The sequence below is a fragment of the Toxorhynchites rutilus genome, chromosome 2 (genome assembly GCF_029784135.1).
Source record: "Toxorhynchites rutilus septentrionalis strain SRP chromosome 2, ASM2978413v1, whole genome shotgun sequence".
In the NCBI taxonomy this organism is placed as follows: Eukaryota; Metazoa; Arthropoda; class Insecta; order Diptera; family Culicidae; genus Toxorhynchites; species Toxorhynchites rutilus.
In genome coordinates, this window is record NC_073745.1 from 8,958,069 (window position 1) to 8,985,565 (window position 27,497).

The following is a 27,497-nucleotide window of genomic DNA, read 5'->3' on the forward strand; positions in this document are numbered from 1 at the left end:
TTTTATGTTACAATAAGAAATGCCAATATATTTCTTTTTCAGGTAAACGTATCATCTAACGATTGGTGATTTTATCAGCTTTTCTTCTTCAGTGAATCAAATAATGCCAATCCGACGAAGCACAATAAGTATAAATATTGCAAGTGAAGCAAAATAATTTTTCATACACTCATTTTTTTATTATATCAACTGCGACTAAGAAAACGAAAGCTGCGTGACCACATGTGTGTTACTCATACTGGCGTTAAGGAGGACTATACTGAATCATTTTATACATCGCGAATGTTTTCTGAACAAAGTTATTAAATTCGTGCGCATCGTTATTCTAAAACAGTGTTAACGTTTTTAACACATTTCATTGAATATTTCCTTTCTGGCATCCATTGTTCTCATATTTAACATCTATGAAACATAGTTGATTGCAGCCATTTGATAGTATCAACAGAGAAATACTAATCGAACATAGACTGGTCGTAAGCAAAACATGTTCTTGCGTTAACGAGACATTAATACACTTCATTAGCTTATCTATACCTGTGAGTGTTCCCCTCAGTGAGAGGTTATTGTAAATAAATTCTTTTGCTTAATAGTTTTCTTCCGTCGGAGCAACCGTTGCTCATGGTTCAACACAACACAAACCTTGTATATTGGAAAGCTTAATTAAACACACTTGTAAATAATATACTGCTATGCAAAAATAATATCCCGTAAAAATACGTATAGAAAAACCTATCGAGAGGGATGAGTTCTTCTTGCCCGTCAATGTGATCTCGGTAAATAGCTAAGCGGAAACCATTCGTTGATCTCGTGCCGCAAATCTAGCTCGACCAGCGGCAGACGGTAGCCTCCGAGGAATGCATTTTCTTGTAGCGAATCGTGCGACCACACGGTCACTTCCAGCGTTTTCTTCTGGATGAACTCCAGCGGAAGACGATACTCAAGCTGCAATGAAAATTATTATGATTGAATATGGGATTGAAACGAGTTACTGTAGCATATGTTACGCACCGTTTCCATGAAGCTGGGGTTGCAGTTTTTGCGCACCACTTTCGTTTTCCGTTTGGTCGATTTGGATTGATCCGGGCGCAGATACACCTTCACGTACGTATTCGGTTCCGGGTTGTTCGGCGTCGAGGGCAGCGATCGCGCATGTTGTACCATCACGATCAGCGCATCCCGATGGTACTGCAGCGAGAACTTAATCTCACCACGGGGCTGCTGGTTCTCGTCAACGATCGTGCGATTGCCTGCATGACGGGTATTCAATAAATGTGAGGACTGAGCAGAAAATTGATGTTCGCTTACCTTTAACCTTGGCGGCGTGTATATCGGCCTCTTGTTGGTCGCGTAACAGCGGATGGAAGAATGTATAAACTAAATCGGAATGTGCAATTTCGTCCGCCGAGTTGAACAAGGAGATCAAAAAGTGACGAATCTCTGGAAGACGACGTTCGGCTACCGTTTTAACATTCGACCGACCGACGTGGATGCCAGAGGGGAGACTGTTGAAGAGAGAGAGATGAATTGAATTATTGAACAGTTGTTTAACCCAATTGAATCTATTGGCAAGAGTTTTTACAGTAAGGAAGTATTAGCTTGAGCTTGGGTAGACTTATAAACTTTTACAGACATATATTACACTAGTTCAGTGTTGAAAACGATCGAAATTTTTGATGACCATCAAATACTGCCATTGCGCGAAAGTTACGACACAATCCCCTTGATTCCGCGCGGCGAGTGAGGTGAGATGGCTCAAGTCACAGCATTCTCGTAGGCGAATGGCGTGACTATAGTTTGTCACTAAGTGAGATTCGAAGTCGTGTCCTCATATGTTATCAATTCGGGTATCACAAATAAGTTGAAAAGTAATGTAGCTTCCACAATGAAGCGAGAAACTTTGCTGTCTCACGTCACTCGCCGCGTAGAATAAGCTAATATGACTGTAGTTTTATGTCATTTGACTGCATGATATGCATTTTTTATCTCTCTTTATTCTGCTTTCAGGCATAGCTGCACACATACATCCACCTCCACCTCCTAACTCACACATCCATACACGATGGTACTTACATGGATCGCTCATATCAAAGTAACCGTCAAACTCTCTCCTATCAATTTCGAATGTGTTGAATTAACGTTTTAAGCGGTGAGTCGACAACCTCTATCGAGATTCTTGCTAAATATAGCCTTTGCTGACCGCTCATCCGACATTCTAGCTACATTCCCAGCCCACTGTAGCCTGCCGTGTTTTATACGCTTGACTATATCCGCCGATTTGTATGCCTGGTATACCTCATGATACATGCGCTTGCGCCATACACCGTCTTTGAGTTTGCGGCTGAGGATGAACCGTAGGACTCTACGCTCAAGGACACCAAGAGCTCGCCAGTCAGCCTCTTTCAGTGTCCATGTTTCATAGCCATAGAGTGACACTGGTAGAATCAATGTCTTATATATCGCAAGTTTTGTGTAAATTTGCAAAGTGCCGGACCTCAGCTGGTTACGCAATCCGTAGCACGCTCTGTTTGCAGCCGCTATCCGTCTCTTAATCTCACGGCTCACCTCGTTGTCTCATGTCACTATTGTACCCAGGAAAATAAATTCGTCGACGACACAAAGGTATCCCCATCGTTTTCTACCAGCTATCATGTACTTCGTTTTGGCAGAGTTTATTTTTTTTTTATTCTTTATTATAGAGACTTTCAGCCGTAGGCTGGTTCATCTCTCGCAGAATTTATGTAGAGTCCAATCCTCGCAGCTTCCCTCTTAAGAGGCCCTTCCACGGCTCTACGATTAACACCAATAATATCGATGTTGTCCGCAAATCCCAGGAGGATGTGAGACTTCGTGATGATGGTGCCGCTCCTTTGCACACCAGCCCTTCGTACAGCATCTTCCAACGCGATGTTGAATAGTAAATACGAAAGCCCATCACCCTGCTTCAAACCGTCCAACGTCACGAACGAGTCGGATGTTTCACTCGCTACCAGTGCCACAAATTATCAAAATTTATTCACGAATGAAGAAATTAGATTTTTTCCCAGTATTGGATGAATTCTCTTCTGTTGAAACTCAACATCATATCTGTCATAATGAGTATAACACAAGAGTCGAGACGCATAAGCTTTGTCTGGTATATTGATCGAAAACAGCATGAACGAATTTCGAAAAGCCTGCATTCAGGCACTCCCATTACTGTCAATAATTTCAGATGATTATCACGAACGTTAAGTTGATCTTCATCGCTTGCAGTGAATTTTCATTGAAAACGTGTCACCCATTGCACATATAAATGGTGGTGTATGCCATTTCCGGGCAATCGTGAGTAGATTCATAAAACGTAGCAAGAGTTATTCTATACATTCCATTGCCGAACTCGCCAAAAACAAGAATTTTGTGTGATGAATTGCCATCCTTTACCACTAATCGATTTTACTCTCAATTGGTGACGTTGAATTTTATGTTTTGATTTTCACTAACACGCAATGATCTTCATTTTCGACCTTACGAATACCATGACGAAAAAGAAGGTGCAAATGAAAAATGAACTTCATGGCAAGCTGATGTTGATGTTCATTCCACTGGGGTTTATTGACAGTGTTGTTTCATATTTATCGACTCTCGCTTGAGCAGTACGTTATCAATACAAGGAAGGCAGAAATTCGCCGAATTTGAATGTCGTGAACGTGAATATTTTCAGCACTGCTCGCTACCCTGACGCTTGATGCTGACCCATCAAAGGTGACACGAATCAGCTTAATTCGTTTTTTTGCGAAACCATGTTCCAGCATTATCTGCCATAGCTCGTTTCGTTTAACTGAATCGTACGCAGCCCTGAAGTGTACAAACAGATGGTGGGTCCACAGGTTGTACTCCCGAAATTTATCGAGGATCTGACGCAGCGTGAACATTTAGTCCATTGTGGATCGTCAAATTCGAAAATCAGATTGGTACTCGTCAACAAAGAATTCCTACAACGGCCTCAGTCTATGGAACATGATGTGGAAGAGAATTTTATACGCAGAGTTGAGGAGAGTTATCCCTCGATAATTGCTACAGTCGAGGCGGTGACCCTCTTTATATATCGTGCAAATGAGTCCTTCCAACCAGTCCGTGATTGTTCTTCGTCGGTCCATATCCGCTCGATAAACCGATGCATAAAACAAAGTAGCTGTAGCCGGCTCGGTTCTTCTCATCTGTCGCTCGTTGGCACTCCGCGTCAAACCACTCATTGGGCATGGTTGCCACTGTTGTGCCCAACACTTCTCGCGCTGTACTGCTGATCGTACCGTGGATATGCCTCCACTGATCATTCAGGTCTTCTCTAAATTGCCCATCGATTCGCTCATCAACTTTCTGTGAGTATTCTGCTTCTACTCCTTCGGTTGATAACCGCTGGATGTTCAATCGTATCTTCCTCGTTGCTCTTGATTTAAATACGTTGGACAGCCTGGCGCGGTTCTAGCATACCACGAGAGAGCGATCCGAGTCGACGTTTGCTCCCTGGAAGGACCTCAAGCCTGTGACGTCTGAAAAGTGCCGACCATCAATCAGAACATGGTCGATTTTGTTGCAAGCCTCTCCGTTTGGGTGACTCCAAGTGTGCATTCGAGTGTTCAAGCGTGCAAAGTATGTGCAACATCTTTGATGACGATCTTTATGTCGTGTCCTAGACGCTCTCCATATGTTTTTTTTCAAGAAGTTAGAAGAACTGCTCCTTCAAGTCATCGGGTTTATCGTTCGTCGGTGCGTACACATTGTTTAGGCTGTAGTAGAAGAACTTACCCTTAAAGAGGGACCCCTGTCTGGAAGGGATTTTGACGTAGTAACTACGTCTTACATAAAGGGTGCCAAATCAGAAAACAGGTCACGTTTTTATTAAATAAAGTTAACGTTAAAAACTATTTTTTTCTGCGAACGGATTGTAACGATTTGCATACCAATCAATCGGAAATTTTCTAAGATTTGTTTGATATGCTATGCATATCCCATAGTCTGTATATGGTTGAATTGATGAAAATTGGAAGCAATTTCATTTCCCCATACATTTGTTCTGTCCATTTGTGTGCTTTCCCGAACAGAGTTGTCAATAACGAGCAACTTATCGACGAGCAATGTAGGGGAAATCGTAAGATTTAAAGTCTCCGTGAACAAAGGAAAAGAAGAAGAACGAAGGGGAATATTTACCTAGAGTATAAACAGTGGATCTCACTGAGGCAAATGTTCATTTTTCGTGAGGACACCGACTGGACAAACCGTTGCTGGGCGAGCTAGACGGCGAGGGATCGAGTGCCTTTCTCAAGGCAATTGGGGTGCAGGAATAATATGAGGAAAGAGTAGAGTTTTCCAAGAACCTTTTTTGAAGGCTAGAGACGAATGAACTAAAGATGTTTAAATTCTTTTTAATTCAACAAGGAAAGGAAAGGCGAACGTTCCGTATCGTTCTAGATACGAAGCAATGGACATCGCTTGTTCTTCCTTGTTTTGCGCCATCACATGTCTTCGTTTCGGACTGAGCTGTGGACGCGATCAAGTTACTCACTCGGTGATGGTGGTGGTCACTTGGTGCAAGGTCCGGACAATACGACGGATGCAAAAGAACCTCCCATCCGAGCTCCCGGAGCTTCTGGCGCGTCACCAAAGTAGTGTGTGGCCTGGCGTTGTCCTGATGGAAGACAATGCGGCCTCTGTTTATCAAAGATGGCCTCTTCTTCATGAGTGCTACCTTCAAGCGGTCCAGTTGTTGGCAGTACAGGTCCGAATTGAGCGTTTGGCCATAGGGAAGCAGCTCATAATAGATTATTCCTTGACAATCCCACCAAACACACAGCAGAACCTTCCTGGCCGTTAATGAGGGCTTGGCCACCGTCTGAGCCGCTTCAGCGGGCTTGGACCACGACCGTTTGCGCTTCACGTTGTCGTAAGTGACCCACTTTTCATCGCCAGTCACCATCCGCTTCACAAACGGGTCGATTTTGTTGCGATTCAGCAGCGATTCACATGCGTCGATACGGTCAAAGATGTTTTTTTTGCGTCAACGTGTGTGGCACCCATACATCGAGCTTCTTTGTGAATCCAAGTTTCTTCAAATGGTTAATAACGGTTTGATGACTTATCCCCAGCTCTTGGCCGATGCTACGGCTGCTACTATGCCGGTCTTTCTCGGCTAATTTAGCGATTTTGTCGCAATTTTCGACGACAGGCCTTCCGGAACGTTGCGCATCTTCGACGATCTCTACACCAGCACGAAAACGTTGAAACCATCGTTATGCGGTGGAAATGGAAACTGTATCGGGTCCATAAACTGCACAAATTTTATTGGTTTTAATACCTTTCCAACAAGCTATAGTATGACTCGATACCGCAGGACTTTTTTGACAGCCTAATATTTGGGAACACAGCTCACGCAACTAGACACTGATGGGTACATGTGACCAAACCGAAGCACCGACTTAACCCTCTTAAAGCCAAAAAGAAGAAGAAGAAGAAGCACCGACTTCATCACTTCACACAACATAGCAATCTCTACTTAGCGCTTTTCCGACATGCTACTGTAATCACCACTTCAAGCCAAGCCTTATGCCTGACGTTGGTTAGGAAGACAGCCAAGTCTTTGCTTACGCAACTATTCTACTAACAAACACAGCAAACTAACCGGAACACCAACTTTATGGTAATCAACTTCACTTAAAAGAGCAAATTGAGCACTTGATTGCCCGATTTGTTACATTTCTTCGATCAATTTGTTACTTTTCATAAATGACAACCGCACACCATGCTATATACATTGGACTCCTCGAACTTTCGCTAGACTTTCCAAAATTCCACCACAATTGAAAATTATGAATACATTCATACATTCCGTCATCAAATACAAGTAGGGTTTTGTTACACAAAGAAAACTGCATTTCCGTATGACACTGACCTTCGACGTCTAGCAGCAGATTGTGGAATCCAACCAACTGAAATCAATGCCATCCCCACCGCACTGATAAAATAAGATATCCGTGACGTAATGTAATTTGCCAAGTAAATTTGATTTCGAGCTTTGCCTCCGCGCACGAGTATCGGCGACAAGTTCGATTATTTACGAACGTTGATAAGATATCGAAGCCAACGATGCCAACAAAACGCGTCGAATTGAGATACTTTTCAGTCGATTGAGTTGATTACACGCGAAGCGCTTGTGGGTATTATTTAGCGATACATACATCTGAGGAAATGGGATTAAAGTTGAAATGGTTCCGACGACGGATTACATTCGAAGGAATTCCACCTGCTCCAGAACGTAACATTAGAAAGAAGGAGGTTAGTGACTAAGCATACAAAATCAACGAATGTTAAATTATTTGCTCGTCGCTGAATTCAGCACAACACTGGTGTCCCTGTGGCTGGAGTTTACCGGCAGAGTTTGAACTTCGAGGACTACATTGTATCGAATAGCTCCATTCACTGGACGTCACCACCAAATCAGCAAAGGGTTAGCCCAAGTAGGTGCCGACATCTTGTTTGAAATTATGCACATAGAAACACGTCAGCATTTTTTTTTCTTTCCAATCTAAATGGCAGTCAGAGAATTAGACACGTCCCACAGCAGCTCTTCAGCGATAGCTAACAATCTACACGGGAACGATAAGATAACACCCTCTGGCAGATGTATTGAAACACCTCCGGAACCCTCATACTCCCCGCCGAAGCCTCCAGCAAGAAGAGCGAAATCTACACTAAACTTGAAGGCCACCGCAAATGACACGGAACCAACAGCGCAGCGGTTAGAAGAGAAACGTTCTGAAGTGCCAAATAATGATGCACGCCGAGTTCCGATTTCCCCTGCACCTAGAACTACAGGAATTAACTACAATCAATCTCAATCTCCGGTGGAAACAAATTCGTCTGACCCTCGGGAGAATGGACAACCGGAGTTTGTCAATGGTAAGCAACTTTTTTTTTCTCAAACATCCGTCATTCTTGAACGCTGTTTTACCTAGATCGTGAACCGTCAAGTACTTTACATCAGGACACTAAATCGTTCGACGATATTTTTGAAAAAAATCAAACCAAACCAACAACACACACTGTAGATGTCATCCCAAACAATTACATGGAACCTTTGAGCAGTACTCTGGGAGGATCTATCGAGAGTATCTTCGAGCCGCGTCCAGAAGAAATGGCAGTGTCGCTGGCCAACTTTGACACCAATACAGTTCCGGAAACTGAGCGCAACAGTCCCGAAGCGAAGAGATCCCCACTCAAATCGATCTTGAAAAAACGTGCACCTGTTCCTCCTCAACCACAGACCATTTCCGTTGAGTCAAGCGTAGTTCCAACGCCTCCTCCCCGATCCATCCGGCGGAAGGAATCCAAACTAACGACTGATGAGGAAGACGATGACGGTTATTTGAACTGGAATTTGGTGGATCGCCATCGATCTAGTATTAGCCATACTGTGAGCGCAAAGATCAATCCGGAGATCGTGAGAAACGTTCCTGCCAGTCTGCAAATTGCAACACAACAAACAGCTCCAACCGCACAGTCAGGAGGTTTCTTAGACGAACCACCGAAAACGCTACGAGGAATGCGAAATCGACGCGTCAATCAGCAACAACAGAATACGTCGAGAAGTCTAACCCTAGAGGCTAGGGACAGTGTATCGAACGCTTCCGAAGCGTCCGCATAATATACACAATATTCAATAAATATGTCTAATTGCTAATTGTTGGGAACATGTACATCCCTAACACCATTATCTACAAATTCTCCTTCTCCTTTATATCTACTTTGAATTGTCACTTACAGCTGTATATGTCATATCTTCCTTCGAGGCATCAGTGAATATTCTTCTCTGGTTTTTAAACATTCCATGCATTGCACATATTACAAGCTGCTTCAAACGAATCGGGTTATTGTTCTTCTTGAAGTTGTCGAATATAACCTTGTGTTCTCTGCTTGACAAAGCTAAAATCGGCCTCCGTCGACTCTTCAAAAGTGGTCGATGACAAAGACATCAATCGGTTCCCCAGTGCGTTACGTTTGGATACGTTTCTGGCTATTTCTTCAGTCGCAATGTATTCCAGTCGGATACAAATTTGCTCCTAACCACTTAGACCAAGCGCTGACAATTCCTTATCTCTTTTATTACAATTCACTTCATTCACCACATAAGAAACGCAAGTAGAAGTGGACAGACCGAAGAAGAAAATTATCATGAAATCATTTTCTCAAAGATTCCCCAATCGGAGAAGTTTCGGTGCTTCATATGGTCAAGTGGCTTTAGTTTTTGAGTTAGTTTGATCCTGTAAGTATGTAGCCCAAGGTTTTTTCGCAAAATATTATACATTGAGGTTTGGGAGGTGCCCAATTCTTGAGAACGCCGTGCAATTCACTGGTTTGGGTCCTTAGGGATGGATTCACTTGCGGCTTCTCGTTGGGACGGGAACATCTAACAGCGAAAATGTAGATTCAAATTTAGTCAACTATGCACAGACTGCCGGCTGAGACGAATCTTATGGCTGAACATCAACATTGACAGATAATTAAATTGTTTTGAGGGTTCGTTAACACGAGGACACTAAACTGGCATGCGCTAATGGATGACCCTTCACAACTCTTCTGTTTTGTTCAGTTTTTCCATAAATGAGTTAGCCTTATAAAAACTGTTTGTAAAATCCAGTATCTAAGAGACGAATGAACTCTCAGAGTTTAAAGTCTCTCTAATTCAATACCTTCCTTCCTTCCTTCCAGTATCTTGTTGTCACCAACGCACTTCATGTATGTTACCTGTTGTCGATACTCCTTAGTTCCTCTAATTATCGAACCTAGAGAAAACTTGTTTAAGTTCATGTTATCATAGATCTTGTATGGTACAAAGTCCTGATGAGTGTATGTGTAATTTTCATGTTTTTGTTGAACAGCTTCTTTTGGCAATGTTTTACCAGATGCATGGCAGTCGATTGTGGAATACTTGATTCCATCATTTTGTCTGAATTTTGTCATAAATGAATGTCTGGAGGATCTTTTAACTTCTCCATATTATCCTAACCCGGTGGTGCTTTACTAGCACCATGCGCACAAACCCACTGACTGGGACTGACAGTTACAAAATAAGAAAATAAACATATATATGGTTTGTTTTCGGATATTTTATGAAATGTAACTACTTTCTAGTCGAATTTCTATTAATATAATAAGTATCTTTGGGAGCTGGGATCGACACTGGTATTGTGCAAACGCTCTTGGTGTGGACTGAATGGAAAACGCGACAAGAACAATTCGGGGCTCAACGTATTAAATGGATATTTTTCACTACACTTAGTAACTTTTGACACTCCCATTTATTCCGCGCGGCGAATGATGTGAGATTGCTCACGTCACGGTGCCCCCGTAGGCGAATGGCGTGACTACAGTTTGTCACTAGATGAGATTTGAAGTCGTGTCCTCGTATGATATCGACTCGGATATCAAAAAGGAGCTGAAAAGTAAAGTGGCTTCCACAATAAAGCGAGAAACTTCGCTATCTCACCTCATTCGCGGGGGGGCAGAATAAAGGGGACTGTTTTTCAAGAAATTTAAACTTCTCAACTTATTTTCACTCCCGTTAACCCCTTCCCGTATTATTTCATACGTCACACATCAAGTAATTTCACGACTTTTCCAAACGTTCCTGCGCCCTATGTTATGCAAGTACACCACGAGTGAGACTCGATGTTGTACGGGAAAGGGTTAAGTACTTATTTAAATTTTCTGACTCCAAGCGAAAAATTATTCCAGTGAATCCGAAAGTTCCCGAACGGTGTTGTTATCTACATCAATATTGCTGAACTCACTGGTGGGAGCTAACCTGTTACCCGTAGATGCGCGCAACAGCATAATATAAACGATAACATGTACATTATGTACACGGCCTCCCCGACACCGCGTACATAAAACTAACCAAAACTTACCTGTGTAGCTTTGCCAGTGGGAAGTGTATGCAGAGTTTCTGGTGAAACTCGCAAAACTCTTTATACGAACGAAACAGGTACGCTGGGTCTGGTTGATTCTGGCGGGTGACCTTTAGAATGTATGTATAATACTTTTCCAAATCGTATCGCTTCTGGAAACCGTGGACGGTCACAGACTTGAGGCGTCCATCCTGTGCCATACTGTCAACAAAAAAATCAAATAACACTCGGTTGTCGCTCCCCAAAAGCCATATATACTCACGTATAAACCCTCGGTACAAAGCTCAGCAGCTCTCCGTCGTCACTGTCGGCGGAGAATTTCATTTGGGCAATGTTGTGCAAGAAGAAATTGAACTGCGTAAACCATGACTTGAGCGAAATATGGATCATTTTCGCGAAAGAAGCCGCAGCCTCCGGATTCGATTGACCGGGCAGCAGTGCGTTACGTACGTAATTGACCGCTTCCACCGTGACCCCTGGTATCCCGGAAGTGGTCATGAGAGCGAACATGTGCAATATCAGATCGCCATGCTTGCGCACAATATTAAATGCAGTGCAGCAAAGGTCCACAAACTTGTGGAACTTGGCCGAAGGCCGATCACCTCCGTTTATCACATAGGCCATATCTGAGGTCAGGACGAAGGGTGTGCGATCTCTGCAAATAAAACGCGCACTAATTATCTTCCCACATAGCACAAACATTGCAAACATGTTACCTCTTAAAATTACCAAACATTTGTGCATCTCCTAAAAATTTACCGAAATCTATATGGAACAAGTGTCCCGAAGTTTTGAGCATAATGTTATCATTATGCCTATCACAAATACCGAGAATATACGTGGCCACCGAGTAGCCGGCACAGGAACGCGTAAAGTTCTCCACAGCTCGCTGATATTCTAATTGACTAGGGTTCACCTTGGCGAGCCACTCGGCGATCGATTTGTCTTTGAACGAACCGGTCAAACCCCACTCGACCTGGATTTTGCGCAGCGTCTCCGAGTCCGACACCATCTCGATCATTCCCTTCTTATAGCTAGTCGGGACGCAATCGAACGTCACCATTTTCAGATCGAGTCCCTCCCGAAGCCACAGCTTGTCCATGATTCGTACCATCTGTATGGTTAGCATATCCTGCTGGAGATCGTCACCGCTCTTGAAGATCGCAGGCACGATCACCTTATCCGGGCCCATGAAATTAACCTTCAATGGAAGCGTGTTGGAGTTGAAGTAATTACAACTGCGAACGATCACTCCCGTTACTTCATTCCCCGGTCCCAACGGCAGAACGGTGGGATTGTCAATCAACATCTGATTCACCGATTCCAAGCCTTGTTTAAGGATCTGTAGTCGGTGGGACTCTTTGGCGAGCTTGACGCTTTGCGCCACTTCACCCAACTTTTTGCACATCATGTTCTGGGAGAGAAATCTGGAGGTTAGCTTTTCACCGCAGGTTGCCAATAGTGCACGAAGCATCAGTTGATTTCTGCGATGGTATCTCGCTTGAATGACCAGCGTCTCATCAATCTGACCCATATCAATCATATTTTGAGGAGCCTCTCCGGGGAGGCTGTGGATCAACAGCCAGTACAAGTGATGGGCTATTCGAGGAGATTCCAGCGATTTTTGCAACAATAGCTGAGCTAGTGGGGATCCTTCGTACGTGTCATGTTTCAAAGCTTGCAGCAATTGAGGGAGATAATCGACGAACTCGTCGTTTTGCATTTGGGATATCCATTTAACGGCTTGCCGACGGACCTCCAGATCGGGGTAGCGAGGAAGCAACAATTCCAAAGCCTGAACGGGACTCAAATTTGACCATGATTTCAGGAGAGCGTGTAGATCCGCAAGGCAAGCGTAATCCCAACTATGGGCAGCGTGAAGTATCTTCGGCAAAGCGTGAGGCAAACTGTGCAAATAATGACGCTTTTCCCAGAGAACTTCCCGTTTTTCGAGCTTATCCGCCGAATAGCCTTGCTCGGCTGTGTCTATGAGTTCCTGCTGTAAATTTCGATCCAAACTGTTGAAGTCCAGTTTTGTCCAGGGTGGAAGATTTTTGATCGGTTCCGGAAATACCACCGATCCACCGTAACTTGGTATTTCGATACCCAGTATTGGGTATGCTGAACCGAGTGGGTGAGTGCCTTTCGCGGGGGCTGGTCCAAAATATTTTTCCGCAGTTGGTGGCCACAAGGACAGCAAGTAGGAACCTTGAATCATTCTCCTCTCGAAATCGAAGAACTGTATTGACGACCATCCGAGCTCAATTTTGGTAACCTTCCCCTCCGGAGATGACGAATCCGCATTTGTGGACCCTTCTTGTTTTTCGCCTTCCACTGGTTCCCTTGTAACACCATACAGCACAAATATCAATCGCGCTTCGCGTGGCAATGTACACACGGAATTTCGGAACATGATCCAGGAATTGAACTTAAGCCGCGGATAAATTCCACTTATTTCGTTAGAACACTGCGTAACCACCGCTTCGCTAATATATCGGGCCCCGTGGTAAATTTGAACGCCCAGATTATACTCATCATGCTTCCAATAAATCGGAGGCCGATGCAAACACATAATATTCACCATCACACTCTGGGAGATATTGCAAATTGAGACAGGGTTTGTGTTCCACTCAGGTGTATTAACACAAAAATTCACCCGGAATGCGTGCGAATAAATCTCCAGCAACCCCTGGATGGCATTCCGCACTTCGTTGCATCGATACCGAATCTGCTGATTGATCGTTCTTGGGCGAAGTTTCACCTCAGCGTAATCACCACTTTCCGACAGAATACTCAAACTCCCGTTGCTATAATCCGACGAGTCATTATAACTGTAAACCGTCTGACCACCGTCACAGCAAGCCTTCAAATCGTCAATCGATTTGGTAATCTCGAGCGTATCGATTGGACCGAGCATATTGCAAATTGCCTTCACCGCTTGAATCACCCCCGAGCAGCTCAGTATCGTGTGTCGGCTCTGATCGTCCGCCGTCGATTGCAGCTTATCGATCTCCGTCTCCAGCGTCTCCAACAGGATCATCAAATCGTCATAACTGATCGCCGAGGTGGCCTCCTTCGACAGAATGTTTTCCAACTTGAGTTCCGCGTCCCGCTGGTCGTCCTGCGCAGTTCGGGCGATGCTTTGCATTACTCGTGGCGTTTTCGGAACGAATCCCAGCTGGACGTCGTGTTCCAGTTTGATGCTGTTATGCACACACTGCAGCTGGTTCAGTTTGGACCGAGTGCGGAGGATCTCCTGAATTCCGATCGCCTTCAGCATATAATCGCTCACTCCGTTCACCACCTGGCCCTCCAGAGCGCAGTAGACCTGGGCGATTACGTGCTCGACCGCCGTTGTGACTGAAAGAAAGATATTTGTAAATATTTTCCACTTTTCCAAACTTATTATCTGAGTTATTTATTGATGTATTGACATATTGAATCTCAGAAAAAAATCAATCTCTTACTGAATTCAACGTACAACCAAACAATATTACAATATTCAGAACACTCTGAAGCCGTAATATTAATATACCTCTAACAGAGTATGAATTTCACACGGATCCTACTTTCGAAATATAACAAAATGTCTTATATAACGAGTTTTAGTTGACCTAACAATTCGGCTGAAAAATTTATAAGGTAACACAGCAAAACTTTTTTTTTTGCAAAATTCAATTTTATTATTAAACATAATTGCCTTCGAAGGCGTTCACTTTTTCTTGCGAACGTTCATGTGTCCAATCGCAAAACTGTTCATTGATTGATCTCCTAATCGACCCTTTGAAGTTACCTTATAAAATTCTTGATACTTCTACCAAAACTCGTCATTATAATATCAGATTATTTTCAGATACAATTCTCGTTCAAGATTTTTCAACTACCTGCAAATAACATGTTTCTCCGTTACATGGAATAAATGTTCTATACCGAAAATATGAGAGCATAAAGACAGCCCTAAATCGGACAATTCCTTCCTCGAGTTTTGCTCTTATCAACGCATTCAGCGATCAATTTTTATTTGTATAGATAGAAAAAGATATACTTCTTTAAAGAGGGAGGAGTGGTGAACCTCCATAAAAACATTTCGTGCTCTCTAAATCCTCCACATGCTGAATTTGATTCAATTTGCTTAATTAGTTGTCGAGTTATGCAACAGTTATGGAAGCAGTGTCGAACCACCATAGAAACGTTTATCGAACCCTAAAACCTGTATATGCCAAGTTTGATTCCAATTGCTTGATTAGTTCTCGAGGTATTCAGCCCCCTCCTCCCTTTTGAAAGGGGGGAGGAGTGTCAAACCGTCATAGAAACATATATTGCCCCCTAAAATCTCCATATGCCAAATTTGGTTTCGTTTGCTTGCTTAGTTTTAGAGTTATGCAAAAACTTGTATTTCATTTGTATGGTAGCCCCCCTTAGAGAGGCCAGGGGTCTCAAACTATCGTGAAAACCTTCTCCGGCCCCAAAAACCCCTACATACAAATTTTCACGTCGATCGGTTCAGTAAATTCTGAAATTGAAATTGTAAATTAAAACAAAAAAGTAATCTACATAGAGCAACTCGATGTAAAATTTCATCCGCAGAAAAAAAGGTTCTGTGATGTTCTCTCATTTTTACTCCAGAAATATTTATGAAATAAAAAAATGCTAATCAAGACGGGTAAGACGGCCACTCCACCGAAGACAAACATTTTGTTTTGAAAACAATTCTTTTTTTTTAACAGATGCCCACTAACGACGTTTGTAAGTTCAACTAGATGCAAATACGAATCAGCAAAGCGGTTTCTAAAACGTAATCCGAATTGGTCATTCCGAATGCCGGAAGCTATTACAGGCATGAAAAAAATGGAAAAAATTACAAGCCCTACTGGGTGATTTTAGTCTAGACTTTTTTGTTCAATCATGTTTAAGGCCTATTTAAAGTCCTCTAAAAATCGAGTACATAAACTTGAATTTTCAGTTAGTTCAGTTTCAGTTATTTCTCACCTCAGGTGTCCATATTTCCATTCAAGTATCCGTCTTTCCAGACTCAGTCTTATTTTTTAAAACATGCCGGACACATTCATTTTGCAAAATTTCCCATTCGTGGTCCTTAGCTTCCTGTCCAGTAACTCCTATGCCTACCTCCCGGTGTTGCCGGCTAGGGTACGAGTAACCATAGTGAAGATCGGGTAACCAACCCCGGTGGGATCTTGGTCGTATGTTGACAGGGAAGGGAGCCTATCCGAGCGTCTGTTCACTATGGAGGTGCGACTCAAAACAGCGTCTGTCCCCCATGTCAGGGGCGGCTGATCAGCGTCTTCGTGCCAGCGGGGGCTCTAAAAAGAGCTGTGCACGCCGGTCCTCCGTCGAGACAGGGGGTTGGTGCAGGCCCTGTAAGCCATTCGTGAAAAGAAAACGCACAGGAAGATTCACAAAGAAATTCGAGGCAGGACAATCGGAATAGACCCACACAAAAAACACGGACTAGAGATTGGAAACTCGGAACATGGAACTGCAGTATTCTTGCGAATACCCGAATTCTTTCGGGAATATTGAGAGCCCGCAATTTCAACATCGTAAGTGTGCTGGAAAGGTTCGATTGTGCGATCGTTCCAAAGTGGGTATGCCATCTACCAAAGCTGCGGCAACACACACGAGCTGGGTACAGCTTTCATCGTGATGGGGGAGATGCAGAAACGGGTGATTGGCTGGTGGCCGATCAACGAAAGAATGTGCAGATTGAGGATGCGAGGCCTCTTCTTCAATATCAGCATTATTAACGTCCACAGCCCTCATCTAGCTAGTACCGTTGACAAGGAAGAATTCTACGCACAGCTAGAGTGTGAATACGAACGCTACCCAAAATATGACATCAAAATCGTCATCGGTGATCTGGTCGACCAAGAGGAGGAGTTCAGACCGGTAATTGGTAAGTTCAGCGCCCATCAGAGAACCAACGAAAACGGCCTAAGACTTCGCTGCCTCCAGGAACATGGCCATACGTAGCAGCTTCGTCCAGCACAGCCTCCAATGCCGTTACACTTGGAGATCACCACAGCAAACAGAAACAAAAATTGACCGCGTTTTGATCGACGGTCGGCACTTCTCGGATATCATCGACGTCAGACCCTATCGTGGCGCTAACATCGATTCAGACCACTACCTGGTGATGGTCGAACTGCGTTCTAAACTGTCAGTGATCAATAACATAAGGCACCAACGCTCAACACGGTACCATCTACGACGACTACAGGAGCCGAACGTTGCTGCAACATACTCGCAGCGTCTTGAACTGCATTACCGGGAGTAGACGAACTGGATGCTGCTCCCCTCGATGAATGCTGGAACACCTCATACAATTAGCAATTAGCAGCGCAGAACAGCTACCGGAGGAGTGGAAGGACTGTCCCATCTATAAAAAAGGTGACAAGCTGGATTGTCGTGCTATCGTGCCATCACAATCCTGAATAATGCCTACAAAATTCTGCCTCAGATCCCCTTCCGTCGTCTATCGCCAATAGTACGTAGATTTGTGGGAAGTTATCAGGCTGTATTCATGCCCGTTTGCTCGACGACGGACCAGGTTTTTACACTGCCGCAGATCCTCCATAAGTGCCGCGAGTACCATGTCTCTACGCATCACATCTCCGTTGATTTCAAAGCCGCATATGATATAATCGACCGACGACAGTTATGGAGGATCATGGACGAACACGGCTTTCCCCGAAAGCTGACAAGACTGATTCAGGAAACGATGAACGGTGTGCGGTGCAGTGTGCGAATCTCAGGTGAGCTGTCGGAATCATTTGAGACTCACAGGGGTCTTCGTCAAGGCGATGGAGTCTCCTGTCTGCTCTTCAACGTGTCTAGTCTAGTCAGTTTATCTGCTTCACCGATCACATGGACATAATCGGAAGAACACATGCGACGGTAGTCGACTTGTATACACGACCAAAACAGGAAGCAGGGTTGATTCGGCTTGGGGTCAATGCGTCTAAGACTAAATACATACTAGCAGGAGGGACTGATCGCAACAGAGTTCTTCTTGGCAGTAGTGTTGTGATCTACGGCGGCGAGCTCGAGGTGGTAGAGGAATTAATCTACCTTGGCTCGTCGACAACAACTGACAACAATAACAGCCGTCAAATCGTCAATGGAAGTCGTGCCTACTATGGGCTCCGCAAATCCTAGAGGTCCAACAAACTCCGACCCCGTACGAAGAGTACCATGTACAAATCCCTAATTCGACCGGTTGTTCTCTATAGGTACGAAGCATGGACGATGCTTGAAGAGGACTCACAAGCGTTTGGTGTTTTCGAACGCCGAGTGCTCAGAACAATATACGGTGGTGTACAGGAAAACGGAGTATGGAGATGGAAAATGAACCACGATCTGGCGCAACTCTTCGGCGAACCCAGCATCCAGAAAGTCGCCAAGGCTGGACGAGTGCGATAGGCAGGGTATGTTGCAAGATTGCCAGACAGCAGCCCTGCAAAGATGGTGTTCGCATCGAAGCCGGTAGGAACAAAAAGGAGAGGAGCCCAACGAGCGAGGTGGTTGGACCAGGTGGAGCAGGACTTGGCAAAAATCGGTGCAACCGGGAGTTGGAGAACTGAGCCATGGATCGGGTTTATTGACGGAATGTTGTGAATCAGATCTAATCTCTCAATGCACAATGGTCCAGGAGATGCATTTAAGTGGAAATTAGAATTTAGAGCTCGACAGTTATTCTCTAGACAAAAACTGTCTTATGGCGGGTTTACATTAGGGAGATCTATAGCTAAAGATGGATTTATTCACATGAAAATATATGTAAACGGGTAAGAATACATATGATACACTTCTTCGAGGTATATATGTATAGAATGTATAGAATAAATTTAGGTATATGTAAACGCTGGTGAATTTCTCACTGGTGAGAAATTACTAAAGTTGGATGCAGTTCTACTTCAAGTGAATAAATTCACCGAAAGTTTGAATATATTCATTATATAAGTTCGCGCTAGTGTAAACGGTTGATGCGACTTCTATAAATCCCATCATATTTCTTCACACGAATATATCACTAGTCTAAACCCACCCTTAGACTAAGTTGTTACTCATGATAGAGCACGTAGACGTAGGACTACGTCTTTCATTTCTGTACCGCGGTGTAAGTTCAAAGTTTCGAAACCGAGAGAGTGACGCTGGACTGCAAGGTTTTGAACGTTAAGACCTCTTTGTCAGCTGAACGGAGTGGTATAATAATCACTTCATTCGAAAGATAAAATGTCAACGAATTATATGTTTGTCACTTATTGGACCAAAAATCGTTTCAATGGCTTAAAAATTGCTCTGAAAGCAAGTTTTTGAAATCATAACAATCTAGCTCAATGAAATCGTAGTGTTTGGGAAATCGTAGCGGAAGTGGAGTCGATCTGGCGTAGTGGTAACATCCATACCTCTCACGCAGAGATCACGAGTTCAATTCTAACTGCCGACATTCTTCCAAAAATGGAAGTAAAAGTGACGAACCAACCGACATGTGTTGAAAGTCACTATAATAGAGAAAAAAAATCGTAGCGGACACACGCAAGGCTTTGAGTACTTTTACTCGCATCAGTTTCTGTTCTGCTTTCGCATGGAACAGTCATGAAAAATTGTTTGCGTGTGAATGCGTCCGAGCGAAGGAATAATCGCACCCATTTACGCATTCGGCTTGGTGTTCCCGTGATGCAATCCAATAGCATATATTTCTGTTTTGCTTTCGCATGGAACAGTCATAAAAAATTGCCACATTACGATAAAAACGAAATGAATTTTATGCAATGTTATAAGACTTTATTTCGTTTTAATCGTGAAATGGCGCCACCAGTTTCTATTCTGCGCATGGAGTGATCATGAAAAATCACGTGTTATTCTCACGAAAACAAAAATGAATCATGTATCAAACATTTTGAGTTGCTTTTACAAGACCACTCAATTTCCATCGGTTTGTTTCGGGACCACCAACAAGTTCGAAAGAGTTGAATTTTATAATAATAACAATTCCATAATTATACTCATCCACCCACACACTAACAAGAAAAACTTTCAGCAATCTTTCAAAATATTTATTCATTCATGCATTAAAAATTGATTCAGATGCAATTCCAATTAAATGATTACCGATCCAACGGTAGTCCTACGTCTGCCTTGCGGTTATATCACAGATATAACCCTTCTTCTTCTTGAATGGCGTTAACGTTCCCTGTGGAACTTTTGCCGTCTCAACTTAAGTTAATAAATAAAACTAATTTTATTTTGACGAGAGCGAGGCTCTTCGTTTATTGAACGCTAAAAAGGGACTGGTCATTATATCTATGATAGAGTCTTACAAAGCCTGGCTCTAGCATTATCTCATTTTTACACATTATCTCGTCTCGTTCTTATCGCATCTCTTTCGTTATCTCCTTCTGGTAACATGTGGCAGGGGTCTGGTTTTTATAACGGGTCGTTATTCCAGGATGCGTGCTGACGGAATGGTACAGTACCGATTGCTGCACTGTGTGTTAACTCCTCCCTTCTTAAATGGCTTGATCCCTCAAGGTACGGAACGGTGTCGGTGTGTTAATGAACAACTCGGTTCCCGTCTGGCAATTGTTTTCTGTTTTCATGGAGGATGGTGTTTTAGCGTTCTCTTCTTCCATGGCTGTTCCGGTGTTGATTTCTATCTTTGTATGTGATTTTATGAAAATCCTTATCATCCTAACTTCCAACTTCTGACACTGGAAGTGCAAGTTTTCGACCTCTATCGGTGAAAATCCTTGTCCTTTCAATGTGGTCCGGAACCTCTAACGGTCGGACTCCTCCTGGGTCGAGACCAACGCGGCGTCCAAAATCGTCCCAGTGTGGCGGCTTGTTCCCTTTTGCTGCTGCTGCTGCTGCTACTTGTGGAGCCTTTTCCACACGGCTGCTCCTGGCGGTCAGAATTTCAGATTTTTTTTTGGATAGTTTTGTTCGCGTCACTCTAACGTGGCGAATCTAAACTTCTTTTAATCACACGCGCTGGTTCCTATTATCTCAGTCCTGGCTCTGCCGGGTGCAGGTGAAAAAAATCCAGGAGATGGACCGGGAGTGATGACTTGCTGTCTCAGTACAGCGGTGTGTTTCCTTTTTGTCCAGCATCGAGTGATTAGCTGTGCTGGTGACTCAGGCACTCTTCTGTACGGCTGCAGTTGCGATTCACACATGTCATTTGAAGTGTTATCTATGATAACGTCCGATTCACTCTTACGTGTCGGCACTGTTAACACTGTTTTCACATTTTATAACACTACTCACCCCCGGTCCCTATTCGGGCGCCAGTTAATAAATAAAACTAATTTTATTTTGACGAGAGCGAGGCTCTTCGTTTATTGAACGCTAAAAAGGGACTGGTCATTATATCTATGCTAGAGTCTTACAAAGCCGCGTGATCACAGTGCAAGTCGAAGGAAATTTCTTTGACGAAAAAATCCCCCGGCCAGAACGGGAATCGAACCCGAACACCCGGCATGATAATGTGAGACGCTAACCACTCGGCCACGAGTGCACCACAGATATAACCCACTACTTGTTTTATATTGTCAAAAATAGGGTGACCAACATTGTCGATGAAATAAAAAATCTAACTTTCTTATCTTTATAGATACAGGTAAACATAGTTCGACAAGGTTGTAGATCCTAATTTGAGACATTTTTGTAGAACAAAATTTTCCTCTATCTCTTGAAATAACCGATATAGCGCCTTCTTTCTATGTTACGTTAGAGTCACCATGAAAAAAACTGTTCTTTTGCTCTAACTTTTATGTTTCAAATTTTACATGCTAACTGTCTTCGAAAGACTTTTAGAGCTTACTAATACAAACATTTTTCGATGCAGAACTTGTCAATATCTCAACTTTACCCAAAGTTATTGATATTTCTTCCCAAAAAACATGCTCTTTTGATTTGTTTGTCATTCTTTCTGGGGCAAACATAAAAAAATGTTTGTTGACGGAATTTGAAAGAACAGATTCACTCTATATAATATGTGATTTTCAAAACTTATTTTTTGTGTTTAAGTAAATTAAAATTGAAATCATGAGTTTTTGGAAGAAACCCAACAATAACTTTGAGCAGGATTAAGATATTGACATGTTCTGCATCGCAAAATGTTGGTATTGATAAGCTCTAAAAGTCGTACTAAGACCATTTTGATTTAAAATTTTAAATATAAAAGTTAGAGAAAAAACACCCGTTTTTCATAGTTACCCTAGTGCAACTCAGATAGAAGGCGCTCGGATATCACCGTCCGGGATAAATTAGGTAGCCGTGATCCTTATCTTCTGCTTCATCTATACCTGTTCCTCAGAAACGCCGATGTCAACGTTTAACGATGTTTCCTTCGTTGTGTCCCTGTTTCATATCCTCTGCTCCTCTCCGATCTATAAACTTTTACTTAGTCGCGGCAATACAAACACACACTCTTTACAGATGCACGGGCCAAAGGTTGTGCAGTCCACTGATGATTCAACAAGAGCCAAAGGTTGTACCGCTCATGACAACTCTACACGAGCTGATGATTGCGCCGGCTAGTGACCATTCTATCCTGGATTCCTCGAGTCGAGAAGACGCACCACGCTAGATATGGGGTACAGACTAGGGGGCGTTGCTGATTAATGGTCAGCTGCATCCCAATAGGAAGTATCCCGTGTCGGGCACACGTACAGAGCATTGGAGACAGCAACATCCCAGTTACGAGAACACTTGTAATACTAACCTCGAGCCAACCGCGAGTAATCGGTTACATATTACTAACATAGATAATAAGAAAAACTTCCAAAATATTGAACTCCCGGCCCCGTCAGGCTAACGCCATATGAGCCTTAATAAAAATATATATTTTGGAAAAAAAAAAATGAAAAGAGCATATTTTTTGAAGAGACATATCAATAACATGGAGCAGGATTAAGCTATTAACAAGTTCTACATCGCAAAATGTTGGTATTGATATGGTCTAAAAGTCTTTCGAAGACAGTTTGCGTGTGAAATTTGAAACATAAAAGTTAGAGCAAAAAACAGTTTTTTTCATGGTGACCCTGACGTAACTTAGAAAAAAGGGACTATATCGGTTATTTCAAGAGATAGAGAAAAACTTTATTCTACAAAAATGTCTCAAATAATTGAAGCTACAACCTTGTCGAGCTATGTTTACCCGTATCTATGAAGATAAGAAAGTTAGATTTTTTATTTCATCGAAAATATTGGTCACCCTGTTTTTGACAACATAAAAACGAGTGCTCTATCATGAGTAACAACTTTGTCTAAGACAGTTTTTGCCTAGAGAATAACTGTCGAGCTCTAAATGCTAATTTTCACTTAAATGCATCTCCTGGACCATTGTGCAATGGGATATAGCCCTTGATGCGGGCTGAAGTAAGAAAGGAAAGTAAGCAGTAAGAAAATTTCGATATTCTCTGTGAATCGCTGTAGACTTCGACCTAGCAAATTATAGAATCGAAAGGGTACTTACTATCACAGGTAAATGGAATCGGTGGACCGTAGCCATCTATTTGTCCCTTGTTTTGACTATCATACGATGTAAAGCATTCGAGTGAAGGATGTACAAGCAGCTTTATACTGGTCCCCTCTGGATAGTGATTATCGAACTCAGAGGCTACCACATGGCCTACGTTTGTGTCCGGTTGATCGTACCGATATTGTGCTGAAAATAATCATAATTCAATTTCAAGGAAAAACTTTAACACAGCGAACCGTACCTCTCAATTGCTTGACCATAGTATAGAACGCTATCAATTCCTTGTCGTAACTCTTCCTGACAACCACATTCTCGTACAGCTTCGTGGGTGCCGAACGCCTGTCGGCAATCCGCCTCTGCATGAGCTCATAATTGCCAGCCGTAGCCACTCCCTTCGTACCATCATCACCACCCAGCATCGGATGATGGTACAGGTCGGTGTTTCTTGGCGGGAGTGGCGGTGGATCACCAATTACCGTCTGTCCATCTCCACCTTGGATACCACTACCCTGTGGAATGTTCCATCCGAACGGTGGAGGTCCAGATCCACTACTGTTCGGAGAGAGGGGCGTCTTGTCGGATCGGTTCACCGCCTCGTACACCGGATCCGAGTACTGTGTGCCTCCGCTGTAAATGTAATCGAACGGATCGTAGTCCTCGTAGTAAGTGGATGCGGTATCGTCTGTGGTACGAATTGCCACGAACACGATGGGTTTCGAAAGGAAAAAGAAGAAAGAGAAAAGCTTGATTAGAAGCACTGTTCCTATATTTTCCAGTTTGGGTAGCACTAGAAGCAAATCTTCGACAGTCAAACTCTGAGTTCCCGCATACTGGAAAATATATTCAACTAAAAGACGGGCTGTTCGCATATAAGCTACTTACGGCTATACCAGAAAAGGGTTCTGCGCATCAACCTCTTCTGACTAGCTTTAACTTTCATTGCTCTAAGAGTAATCGGACAATACGCAGAGAGAGAGAGTAAAACAAGCAATTTTTAATGTGTTCTCTTAAGGCACTCTTTTGAAGGATTTCGTTTTTTATTTGTCTGCTTCTGATCTGTTACAAATCTATTCGTCGTCGATGACGTTAAAAACTAGCTAAACTAAACACAGCTTGGCTGCACACATCAAACAAAATGAAGAATCTATTCCGAATCCTGCCTAGTACGTATGCGAATCATTAACGTCGATAGTGTGGCGTTTGAATACACAAACAAAATACTGATAAGAGCTGATCATAATGATAGCAACGAGCAATTCAAGAGATACGTCACCATTCATCGCAATTGATTGCCAACATTTTTGAAGAACAAGAAAGGAAGTTAAATAAACGCCGCGAATCAAACTGATAAAATAGTCTGTTCTTGATTGTCAAACTCTTAAACCACTGAGCTTTAGTTTTATGCGCAAAACTATCTACATTATTGCCTCACATGCGGTTTACCTTTGTCGCCATTCTGCTCATCGTCATCGTCATCATCGCTTCCGCCGCTACCGGAACTGCTCTGATTGCTACACAGCAATGGATCGAATGCTTCCAAAACTGAAACGCGAGAATTGTCCTCGATTCCGAAATCAATCAAATTATCGCCCAGTTTGGAAGGGGGATCACTTTTCTGACGAAAGATAACTTCATTTGCAGTCGTTGTGTTGTTGTTGGTGGTGGTATTCAATCCAACTGTACTTGGAACAGGTTTGGAGTTGGATGGACCCGGAAGTTGTTGCTGCTGGGACGATGGACGAGTGTTAAGAGTCGAGGGAGGGTTAATCAGTTTAGGGACGTGAACTACAGCAGACTCCGGATTAGCCACGGCTGGTGTTGGTGCAGAATTAACAAAGGTGGTTGTAAACACCTGCGATTGAGGCATAAAACCGTAGGTTGTGACCACAGGGAGAACTGGCTGTTGTGGGACATAATTCGTGGTTTGAGGTACATAGCTTGGTGGAAACGGAGAATAGTTAACGGGAAATTGGGACTGAGGTATGAAACCGGGTTGGGGAGGTCCCACACAGGGAGGAGCTGGACCATATGTTGGCATATTGTATAAACGTTGCAATTCGTCCGCAGTGAGAGGTTTTGATTTGGCCGCTTGTTGATTGTAAGGAACCAACTGCATCGAGGCTGGATTACTATTTTGTACAATCTGCTGCTGGACATAAGGTGTCGTATATGTTCCAAATGGAGATGCCGTTGGCATACTCAAACTACGTTGACTTTTCAAATTTGTGTCAAACGAACTCTGCGAATTAAAGCTAGAAGAACGATATGGTTCTCAAAATCGAAATCATAAGTCTATTCCTGAAGATACTCACCGATGCATCTGGTCTACCAGTTCTTTCAGATTATTATGTGCTTCATCTTGAGGATTTGGCACCGGCAACGGTGCCGCATTGAACGATATCAAATCTGCCTCGTCTTTCGCTCTTTGCTCCTGTCCTTCCAGTATAAAGTTACGTATTTCACTATTGTGTCGGGAGGATCCTGAGGACGGTGGAGGAACTGATGCTGAACTAAATGCCCTTCTTGAAACATGACCAGTCGGTTGTGGAGCTTCCTGGTAGAGCTGAGCCTTTCGTTGTAGATAATTTCTGTATTCTTCGAGAGTTCGTGATTCAGCATATGCTGAAGGATCAGGTTGCGAATAGCGTTGTTTACGAATTTTCTCCAGCTCTAACGTCTCCAAACTCAGCGCCTTGGCCTTCTCAAGATCGGCCAGAAATTGCTTCTCCAGCTCAACCTCGTTCCGTCCAGACATCTTCACAAACTGCAAATGAAAACATCACATTAACGTTCGCTACATTACGACCTAGCTTATTACGTGGTGAATTCAGTCATTTTAATGTAAACAATTCACCTTGTCAACAACTTGTCTGTCAGCGAACTTCCTTCCGCCCGTTTGACTAAACATAAACAAAGTTACTACACAAGCGCTAATTGAATCCAATCTACGCTATATTTGCGACCACTCAAATCTTCTGTTCTCAAGTGGAGCGTATTTTGGATATGTCATGTGTGCACTTCTTTTCTACGTTTCTCCGTCTTCACGCAGCATCATAAATTGCATCCCTTACCACCGCTGCGGCAGTAATTTCTTTTCTCCGACTGTTGTTTACTTATTTTTATTCTCTCTCCATTGGCCAGCCTAATGGGGCACGAGGCAGAGCTCCAACACACAAATGCCGATAGGCAGCAACAGAAGAAAAAAGAAGAAAACTTCCAGCGAGCATCAACTTATGCACGAAAGGGAGTACCAATCCGCCTTGATTTTGACGATATTCCATGCAAAAAAATAACACTTTCGTATATCAAAATGTAAACCTTATGTTGAATTACCTGATTTCTCGAATTTCCTTGAATTCCCGTCTAGAGTTACGTATTTCACAGCAAAAACAGCATTTTAAAATGCACCTTCCACTTTTTTCTTTTCGCATTCGAGGGCTGTCATCCGCAGTGATGTCAGCTTTAGCGGAGTGCGAATCCGATATGGGATTCGCAATACGGAAACAAAAAGGGCGTAATCGAATTACACTCCAGCGTTGTTGATTTTTTTTTTATAGATTCGCATAATATCATATTTTTCCTTATCTAATTTAACTGTAAAATATTATCTGCGTAACTACATTATTTGAGAAATATTATGTAAACTGGAAAAGGGACTGGATTGTTTTGTTCATCTGCAGAATTGCTATCCATCTCGAACATCTCGACCATTTCGCAGGTACTGGGTTGCTTAGACCCAGCCAAGGCGTCTCTATATATACCAGGTGAAACAATCATATGAAATGCACTTTCAGCCATATTGGAATTGCTGTCGGTATTGTTTACAAACAGCATCAGAACGCTGCCGGCGGCTCTCTACAAACTGCTGCGACGCCTATTCGAACGATGCCTACTTTGTTCGGCTTTCGCGAATTTATGTGAAAAAGACGGGATGATTTTGTAGAATTTCATTCTCATCCAGTTCATCCACTACTCTCGCAAAAATGGCGTATCCTAGCAATGACAAAACAAACAACCCCCGCTCCACAAACCGTAATCCCCTTCTCATTGAA

General features: G+C 43.0%; 2 protein-coding genes across 3 annotated transcripts; one reads left to right on the forward strand and one right to left on the reverse strand.

Annotated features, from left to right (window-relative positions):
• Window positions 1-26,915, reverse strand: LOC129767444 (phosphatidylinositol 4-phosphate 3-kinase C2 domain-containing subunit beta). Of its 2 annotated transcripts, XM_055768346.1 has the most exons (12): window positions 26,779-26,908; window positions 26,300-26,704; window positions 25,758-26,209; window positions 24,889-25,697; window positions 23,687-24,127; window positions 23,440-23,631; window positions 11,657-14,300; window positions 11,203-11,595; window positions 10,941-11,141; window positions 1,306-1,502; window positions 1,009-1,247; window positions 1-942 (listed from the first exon to the last, which is right to left on the reverse strand). In XM_055768346.1, the coding sequence occupies exons 2-12, from the start codon at window positions 26,351-26,353 to the stop codon at window positions 760-762; spliced, it is 5,805 nt and encodes a 1,934-aa protein (XP_055624321.1). In that variant the 5' UTR covers window positions 26,354-26,704; window positions 26,779-26,908; the 3' UTR covers window positions 1-759. The 2 variants fall into 2 exon arrangements, with proteins under 2 accessions (XP_055624321.1, XP_055624322.1); XM_055768347.1 differs by lacking the exon at window positions 26,300-26,704 and having other exon boundaries at window positions 26,779-26,915.
• LOC129767445 (uncharacterized) lies at window positions 7,171-8,679 on the forward strand. Its single transcript, XM_055768348.1, has 4 exons — window positions 7,171-7,308; window positions 7,370-7,490; window positions 7,570-7,932; window positions 7,989-8,679. Exons 1-4 carry the CDS (start codon window positions 7,222-7,224, stop codon window positions 8,675-8,677), a joined length of 1,260 nt encoding a protein of 419 aa, XP_055624323.1. The 5' UTR covers window positions 7,171-7,221; the 3' UTR covers window positions 8,678-8,679.
• Window positions 26,916-27,497: the final 582 nt, after the last annotated feature.

Coding starts and splice junctions, on each gene's coding strand:
- LOC129767445 (XM_055768348.1), top strand. CDS start 7,222: ATGGGATTAAAGTTGAAATGGTTCCGACGACGGATTACATTCGAAGGA. Junction 7,309..7,369: donor GTAACATTAGAAAGAAGGAG/GTTAGTGACTAA, acceptor CGCTGAATTCAG/CACAACACTGGTGTCCCTGT. Junction 7,491..7,569: donor TCAGCAAAGGGTTAGCCCAA/GTAGGTGCCGAC, acceptor TCTAAATGGCAG/TCAGAGAATTAGACACGTCC.
- LOC129767444 (XM_055768346.1), bottom strand. CDS start 26,353: ATGTTTAGTCAAACGGGCGGAAGGAAGTTCGCTGACAGACAAGTTGTT. Junction 24,128..24,888: donor TGAGCAGAATGGCGACAAAG/GTAAACCGCATG, acceptor TTCGTACCACAG/ACGATACCGCATCCACTTAC. Junction 14,301..23,439: donor GATTCCATTTACCTGTGATA/GTAAGTACCCTT, acceptor TCTTTCTTTCAG/TCACAACGGCGGTCGAGCAC.